Below are 8,653 nucleotides of genomic sequence, written 5' to 3'. Positions count from 1 at the left end.
GGGGGGGGGGGGGGGGGGGGGTTGGTGCACATGGTAGGTGGGTGTGTGCAAGGTGTAGGTGTAGTGTGTGCTCTGAATGTTGTGATGATATTTTGGTTTCTTGTTGTATGTGCTTTTGTAGACCTTTGATGAATTAGTCACGGAGAAGTCTGTTGTTCTGGCTAGAGATTTTCTTGAACTCTCTAGGCTGTTCAAGAATGCGAGTCAGGGGGTGATGCTACGGTATTCGTGGTGAGGTGGAATTGTAATTGATAAAATGAAGAGTCTAAACTCCCCGAGTATTGGTCTCTCGATGATGACAAATTCGAGAGTACAAGCATCCTATCTCTCATTGCTTAGGTAACAGAAAGTAAAAGAAACAAACTAGAGGAGAGCATAATTTCATTGGTGCAATTTTCAGTAAATCAAGTGTGCAAAAACAAAGTAAGAGCGATGAGGCTAGGATCTATCGGAGTTTGCATCATTTCATACACGAGAGACTTGGTTTTACCCATTGACTTGACTGGAGGAGCTCGAAACACATTCTTGAGTGGCGTCACACTCAAGCTCCCAATCCTCAGTCGGTTGGGGAATTTTATCAAACACCTTGCCTACGAGTTCCCTCCGGACCTCATCTTTCCAGATTGAGGGCGGGAGATGTGAGCAGTGGGCTCTCATCCATTTGCGATATCTCGCCAAATGGGTGATCCTAAACTCTTGAGGGGATCGGGGCCCTCGATCCGACAAGAACAATCATAAACGTACACATAATTCCAACAAATCAAAGGAAATCAAGTTTCATATGAACATTTCAAACCATGAATACAAAACTCCTTCCATCCTAGCCCTTATCCTAGAATCTAGCCACTCATGGGCTTCATATATATCATAGCTATTTAAGATCAAGATTCAAGAATAATATCAATAAAAAGTGCAAATGATATCAAAGCAAGAAAAGATTCAATAGAATGATTTTAAAGAGTAACCAACAAGAGTAAGGAAAGAGTATACCCTAGATGAAATTAAACAATAGCAATCCAAATCATTCTTCTTCCTTTTCCAACCTTTTTTTTCCTCTCCAAAGGTCCTATCTAACCCTAATCTAAAAATTGGAAGTAACAATTATGAAAAGTCCCTCTCTCCAAGCTGAAAATGATCTATTTATACTCAACTCTGCGCAGGGTTTTGATGCTACGTTCACGCGGCCTTCACGCGTGTATGCACGCGTGGAGACCTACTGGAATTCATCCACGCGTGCTACACGCATGAATGAGGCGTGGTCGGGGGAAAATTCCCTTGTCTTCATTTTTCTTCTGCTGCCTCGAGTTTGGTCTTTGCGTGCACCAAGGTCGGGTTTGTTCCTCTTTCACCATACATGTCATTCCTCGGTTATTCCAAGCTCTCAATCCTGTTAAAATCCTTTAAAACGTACCGCACAAAGCACTTTTGCATTGGTTAGCATATTAATGTCAACATACCATAGATTGAGTTCTTTAAAGCTTTTATTTGACAATAATCTTCCTTAATTGGTTCAATAAGTTAGGTACTTCTGGCATCTATCAGGGGGTATCTGATGGTGAGGTGTCTTGTCAGATGCGGGAGGCGATTCAACTTCTGGTAGGTGTTAAACAGCTGCCACCGTGCTCTAGTCCAGATGCGTGCAAGTCTAGTCAGCCGACGTTCTCTCAGCGTGAGGATTTGTTTTGGAGTAATGCTGAAAATACCCGTGCGGTTGAAGACATTGAGCGAGCTATTTCTGAGCGTAATGAGTTTATGGATGTTCCCTCGTTTAGCTTAGGTTTAACCCAGGGGTTTAATGATGGTGTTCGTGCGGTTGTTTATGATATTGCCCGTGACTATGGGCCAATGGGGGTGGTTTGTCTAATGATATTGCCTTGGTAAGTCTGCCCTCTTTTTGTGGGGTTTGTTATTGTGTTTATTTTGTGGTGTGTGCATTCGAACCATTGAGCTACTGCATTACCTTATTTGTGTGTGCGCTCTCGTTTGTCTTAATGTGTTTGACAGTTTTTTTTTCCGTTTGTTAAATAATATTTGAATAGGGTGTGCCCCATGCGACTGTGGGTGGTTGTGGTGTTCGTGGCCCGAGTACTCCGGATGTATCTTCGGGTGGTGTTAACACTGATCCCCTCCCTCAAGGGATTGGTCCGGTAGTTGGGCAGGGTGCTGATTCTGTTGCAGTAGTGGTATCTACTCCGCTTCAGGTTGTTGTCTGTTATTACTGTTTTTTTATTTTTATTTTTTTATTAGTGTTTGTGCTGTGTTCTGTTAATATTATTCATGTTTCAGTTTATGAGGGCTGATGGCCTTTACATTTATGTGTGCAGTGATATGTATTAGTGTGTGCACTATGGTATGTGGGGGGTGTCATTTTCATCTGTGTGCTCTACTATATCTTAATGCCTTCAACATTGTAGTGTTATTTTTAAAATGTTTTTCGGTGTATGATTTTGTCATGTTTTTTCCCCTTTTTTCTAAACTCATCCTGATAGGATATGTCTCATGTGATCGGTGAGGTTGGTGACGCTCCTGCTCCTGTTAATATGACTGCATCTGGGGGGGTGGATGCTAATTTTGGTGCACCACTGGTGGATGCTCCTGTTGAGGTTTGGTTAATTTGTTACTTTTTTTTAAACACTAGGTGTGTGCATGGGTAAAATGTTGCCGCTGTAGTACTCTTTTTTGTGTGTGCTCACGTATACTATTTGGGTTGCACTGTTGTAGTTGGTGTTTGGTCAATTTTGTCCATGTATGACTTCTGAAAGTTGTTAATTTTCTTCCCCTTTTAAATTTTTTTGGTGTTTCGCTGTGTTCTGTTTATATTATTTCATGTTTCACTTTTTTGGGGCTGGTGGCCTTTACATTTATGTGTGCAGTGATATGTATTTGTGTGTGCACTATGGTATATGGCGGGGTGTCATATTCACGTGTGCTCTACGGTGTCTTAATGCATTCAACATTGTACTGTTATTTTTTTAAATGTGTTTTTGTGTATGATCTTTTCATGTTTCTTTTTTCCCTTTTTCCAAAACTCACCCTGATAGGATATGTCTCACGTGATCGGTTAGGTTGGTGACGCTCCTGCTCCTGTTAATACGACTGGATCTAGGGGGGGTGGATGCTAATTGTGATGCACCCTTGGTGGATGCTCCGGTTGAGGTTTGGTTACTTAGTTACTTTTTTTTCTTTTTCTTTTTTGTTTTTAAACACTAGGTGTGTGCATGGGTATAATGTTGACATTGCACTACTCTTTTTTGGTGTGTGCTCGCGTTTACTTTTTGGGTTACACTGTTGTAGTTGGTGTTTTGTCAATTTTGGCCATGTTTGACTTCTAAAAGTTGTTATTTTTCTTTCCCTTTTAAAAAATCACGTAAATAGGGTTTGTGTGATGAGAATGTGAGGGGTGGTGGGGGTTGTGGTCCGACCACTTCACCTGTAGCTCCGGTAGTGGGTGGCGCTGATACCCTCTTGCAAGCCGCTGGGCCAGAAGTCGACGTGGGTGCTAATTCTGTTGCACCAGTGGTGTCTACTCCGCTTGAGGTTTGTTTCCTTTATTACGCGTGTTCATTTTCATTTTTAGTGTGTATATTCTATGCATTTTAGGCATTTTTTTTAATGACGTGTGTTAACCATTCACTGCAGAAGTTGGTAGATCGGCAGGATGGGGGTGACACTGGTCGTTCAGGTGGTTTGGTGTGTGGTGCCCCGGTGAAGATGGTTCGTGCTGTGAGGCCTCCTCATGTTGCCTATCGTCGATTGGGGTTGATCGTTCGGGTGTGCCAAGTGAGTCTGGTCTAGCTGCAGTGCATGATCTTCCAGAGGAAGCGGTTGTTGTTAATTGGCTGCTTGCGGAAGGCGATGCTCACATGTTGGGTTTCTTTTAGATTTTTTACCCTGCTCTTAACTCCCTTGTTTTGGTGTACTAATAGTCGTAGTTTGTTTATTTGTTAGGGAGGACATTGTCTTTTGTATTGGGTCGAGGGTTGCTAGGTGGGATGATGTGCTCACGTTAGTTCTGGGGTCTCTAGTGTGGGTTGCAGTGATTGATGCATGGTCTGCTCTATTAAATATGCGTGAACGTTCAAAGGTCCGGGATGCGCCCTCTAGATTTTTTGCATCTACGTTCACGACTGTAATGATTTGTCTTTTTGTTTTTTTAAAGGGGTGTTTTTGGTGTGTGTTGTGGATACTATTTTATTGTTTCTCTAATTTCTTGGTTTTATACTAGATTCATACGATTGTTGATGCCTCTTATGATCGTGATTTGAGAGTTGGGTGGTTCCAGGAGCGGTTGGCGGAGAACTTGGAATCGTCCCCTTACGAAGACTATTCCGAAGTTGATATAGTATGTCCTACTGGTGGGTGGGTTCTATGTCGATCTGTGTGTTATTCTTGGTAAGGGTGTATGTGTGCTAGGGGCTTTGACTGTGTGTCGTGCGGTGTGTTAGCGTGTGCAAGGGTTCTGCCCTGTATCTTCTTATACCTGGATTTATTTCGTCGTATCATATGTGTGCATGTTTCCATCAACACTTGTGCATATATTCTTTTACCCGTGTGCACTGCCCTCCTAATATAACACCACATTATTTTGTAGATGTTCTTTCCTATCATTCGTGAAGAGCACTATTTTCTTATTTGCTTTGATTTTCGCTGTTTTCGGTTGGAAATCATCGACAATTCTGCGTCACCAAAGGGAAAGAAGGAGATTTACGATGAGTCTCTGGAGGATATGGTATTTAGCTACCCCCTTGTTTGTTTTACTGTATTTGTTTCTTCCTACTCCAAGTGTTTTGTTTGTCTTTACTTTTGCCCCTTTTCCCTTTTGCAGCAGGACATGCTTTAGGAATTCTTTTCAAAGACTCATCCTGGGAAGTCGGTGTTGGCTGCTGGGCTGGAACCGAAGCGGATGTAGATGCCTTGGCGGGATGTAAAGAATAAGATTGATTGTGGGGTGTATCTGATGCGCCACATGGAGATGTTTACTGGTCAATCGGGATTGCGGTCTTGTCAAGGGTGATTATAGTATGTTGCACAAATTAAGACTACAGTACATGAAGGACCTCGTGCTGTCGGAGTACAATTTGTATAGGGCCAGGAATTTGGGAAGGGCGTATGAGTCAATCAATGATCCGGTAGCTTCTGTTTAGTTGTGGTGTTTACACGGTGACTCCCTCATGAACGGTGCTATGTAGTTTTTGTTTTTGTTCTAGACTTGGAGTTGAAACTATTTTGATGATAGTGGCGAATATTTGCTATTGGATATAGTGGGCTATTTTTTTTTTATTTTTTTTTTGTTCTAGGCAGATTTGGTGAGTGCACATAGACGTTTATGATTGTGCACTTGGATAATGGGTGTATATTTTTTGCTGCCTTGACTAAGTAATATATTTATGCAATTCAAATTTCCACTCTTGCTGTTTACAATATTACTTGTTTGTATTATGTCCTTTATAATTTGACACCTTATGGTTCGTCTTTATTACTCAGTTCTGTGCACTCGCTCAGAAGTGTGTGTGCTCAGTTCTGTGCACGGGTGTGCAGTCGTTTGTGCACTATAAGGGGATCTTCTCCTTTTATCTGTTGTTTTTACATTTCAACAGTTACTAGTTACTGGTATAGACGCATGTGTGTGTACTTGGTAAGTAGTATGTGTGCGCTGCTGTGTGCACGGGGAAAATTGTAGTTGCTGGGCTTAATGCAAGTATGTGCACGGGGTAAATCTTCTACTTACTGTGCTTAACGCCGGTGTGTGCACCTGGCTAGTGGTTTGAGTCAGACGGTGTGTGCACGGGCCAAAAGTAGTTTCACCACTGCATGTTGGTCTTTCACCTTTACCCGCTGTTTTACCATTTTCATAGCTAGTCGTGCACACGGCTTTGACACTGGTGTGTGCACCTGGTGGGTTCTATGTGTGCTTTGGTGTTTGCACGTGTTTACTCTCCTGTGTGCACTGAACAAAGAGTACTCCATTGACATGCTGTTTGTAAATATTCAAAGCTACTAGTTTGTTAATAAAAACCGGATTGTTCTGTCTCTTTATTAAAATATTGTTTTAAGTTTTAAACATGGAAAATCAAAACTAAACAAATTTAATCTTCTTCATCTGTTTTGTTTTCTACGAAGTTTCGGCTGTCATGTCCTGGACACCGCATGTTGCACATGCCCTTGGTTTCTTTTTTGTCTTCTCAATTACTTTTTCCTTGTTGCTTTTGAGTCGTTTTCCACGGCCTTTGTTCTTTGCAACTTTGGGTGGTTTTATGCGTATCTCTCCAGTGGTTCTCGAGCCCAATATGGATTCTATGGCTGATTCATTAGCGGTTGATTGGTGTGTTTGGTGTTTGGACTTGTGGAACTCCTTTTTAAGCTGTTGTAGGGTAGTTAGCATCTCATTCATCTTTTCTTGCCAACCATTTACTAGACCCTTGCAATTGTAGAATTTATTCTAGAGTTGATTGGCAACGGAACGTGCCTCATTATCTGCTTGGGTGTTGCTGCCTTTTGCCCACCAAATGTCATGCATTGGCCTTGCGCTCACATCTCTTGTCCACCGGGGTACAATATATTCTTCTGGTATTTCCTCCAACCCTTCAGTTTTGAAAACTAGTAGCGCATGCTTGCATAGGATGCCAACCCTGATGAATTTCTTGCAGGTGCATTCTATTTTCTCAGCATTTGTTTGCCTTGTTACCTCGAATGCTTTACCCCCTTTTTCTTAAACTGTGTATGTCCATTCATCGTTTTTGTTGCTTCGATGGGTGATATGACATGTGAAACCACCTTCTCAGATCTCTATTTGGAATTCGTAGAACATGTTTATGGTGTACAATGTTGCTGCATGCCGCTCCATGTATAAAGGTGTTTTTGTCTCTGGGAAGGATCCTTCGCACTCTGCATTTAGTTTTGTTTGTTTATATCTTTGTTCATTTATTACGCTGTTGTATTGCATGAAAAATTCAACCAAGTTGTAGTGGTGGTTCGTAAAGTTTCCAAAATAACTGTTTTCTGCCTCTAATTGAGAGGTTGTTTTGAATAGTCCTCCCATAAATATGTCGTGGAAGTACGCGGGGATCCACGAAGCACGCGCCTCATACAACTGTGCAAACCACCGGTCTTCAACAAGATTGTAATCTTCCATTACCTTCAGCCATCTGATTTCGAATTCCTCGATACTCAATGTTTCATCCCAAACTGCATTATTAAGAGCTTTTCTGAATTCCTATAGTCTTTTGCCAACGCACTCCCAGCCTTGTCCCCCACTTTTGTCATAATGTGCCACATACAAAATATGTGCCTAGTCGTAGGCATGATATTCGGCAATGCCACCCTCAATGCTGGATCTTGGTCAGTTATAGCATATCTGGGCGTGGCCCCCACTACATTTTTTAAACTGTTCAGGAGCCACTCGTAAGATTCAATGTCCTCTTTAGCTAACAGTTCTGCTCCAAATGTAATGCATCTTTTGTGGTGGTCCACCCCGGTGAAGGGCACGAACACTAGCTTGTACCTGCGTTTAACAAATTAGTATCGGTTCAGTGCACACGTTGATGCATAACCATGCACTCAGGTAATATTTTCAGTACAGCCACACATTTCTATATATTGCTTGTATTTTTCTGGAAATTGTTAGGATCATTTTAAGCAAACATTACTATACATGTGTGCACACATATCTACGGCAATCATAAACAAGCCCATAAACAACATAAATTTTCCTGTTACTTACTTGTTTGTCCTGTATGTAGCGTCAAAAGACATCACATCTCCAAAGCATGCAAAATTTCTACGTGAAGTTCCATCCGCCCAAAAGAGCTTGCATAGTTGTCCTCCGTCGTCCAAGTCAAAATCAAAGTAAAAATCTGGATTCATTTCATTCTTTTTAAACATGTCCTCAACTACCATTTGGGCGTCTGCTCCTGCAATATATGCCAACATGTCTTGCCTAAAATTGCAGAAGTCAATGCATGTTGCTCCTATAGCACAAAAACTTCTAACAATCTCTTTGTATAGCCTAAAACCTTTCGTAAGCCCTATATTCGTCATTGCACAGTTTGTTAGGAATCTCTTGTGTGCGTTGTCTAACTTCCTATTAATTTTGAGGAATGGACGTGCTACGTTTGAACATAGGCAGTGTGTGTGACGTAGCTCTACTCCATGTATTCTGTACTCACCCTATTGACTACTTAGTACTATTCGGGCTTTACAACCAACTCTCTTTGAAACCCTCCTTCGCTTCATAGTTCCTGTGCACACTCCCTTTTCACTATTCTTTTCCTTCACATTGGGTTTGAAACCTTCGCGTGAACAGACTATGTATTTAATTGCCACTTCACCCCTATTGTCTTTCGCATTGTGCTGTGACGTACATCAAATCCTACGGCCTTTGCATATGCTTTATAGAATTCAATGCCTTCTTCTACTATCTAGAATTTCTGCCCTTTATATGGTGTTTCTTCGGGATTTGCAGTTGGTATCCATTGTTTGGTTCCATCGGGTAGGGATGGCAATGTGCCCCGTCCCCGCCGGGGATCCCCGTCCCCAACGGGGACGGGGACGGGGACGGGGATACCTCTCCCCGCCCCGCCCCGTCCCCGAATAATTAAAAAAAAAAAAAAATATATATATATATATATATATATATATATATATATATATATAT

General features: G+C 41.8%; 1 protein-coding gene across 1 annotated transcript; it reads right to left on the bottom strand.

Moving 5' to 3' along the window:
* Window positions 1-6,778: 6,778 nt before the first annotated feature.
* Window positions 6,779-8,037, bottom strand: LOC116010893 (protein FAR1-RELATED SEQUENCE 5-like). The gene is made up of 3 exons (XM_031250388.1): window positions 7,721-8,037; window positions 7,278-7,501; window positions 6,779-7,185 (listed from the first exon to the last, which is right to left on the bottom strand). The coding sequence occupies exons 1-3, from the start codon at window positions 8,035-8,037 to the stop codon at window positions 6,779-6,781; spliced, it is 948 nt and encodes a 315-aa protein (XP_031106248.1).
* Window positions 8,038-8,653: the final 616 nt, after the last annotated feature.

Source organism: Ipomoea triloba, chromosome 2 (assembly GCF_003576645.1).
Source record: "Ipomoea triloba cultivar NCNSP0323 chromosome 2, ASM357664v1".
Classification (NCBI taxonomy): Eukaryota; Viridiplantae; Streptophyta; class Magnoliopsida; order Solanales; family Convolvulaceae; genus Ipomoea; species Ipomoea triloba.
The sequence above is the reverse complement of the archived record's forward strand: the minus strand, read 5'-3'. Positions and strand labels throughout refer to the sequence as shown.

Excerpts from the sequence above, each read along its gene's own strand:
- LOC116010893 (XM_031250388.1), bottom strand. The coding sequence starts at position 8,037 with ATGACGAATATAGGGCTTACGAAAGGTTTTAGGCTATACAAAGAGATT. Across the intron at positions 7,502-7,720 it reads GCTACATACAGGACAAACAA|GTACAAGCTAGTGTTCGTGC; the intron begins GTAAGTAACAGG and ends TGTTAAACGCAG. Across the intron at positions 7,186-7,277 it reads TACGACTAGGCACATATTTT|TTTGGGATGAAACATTGAGT; the intron begins GTATGTGGCACA and ends TTAATAATGCAG.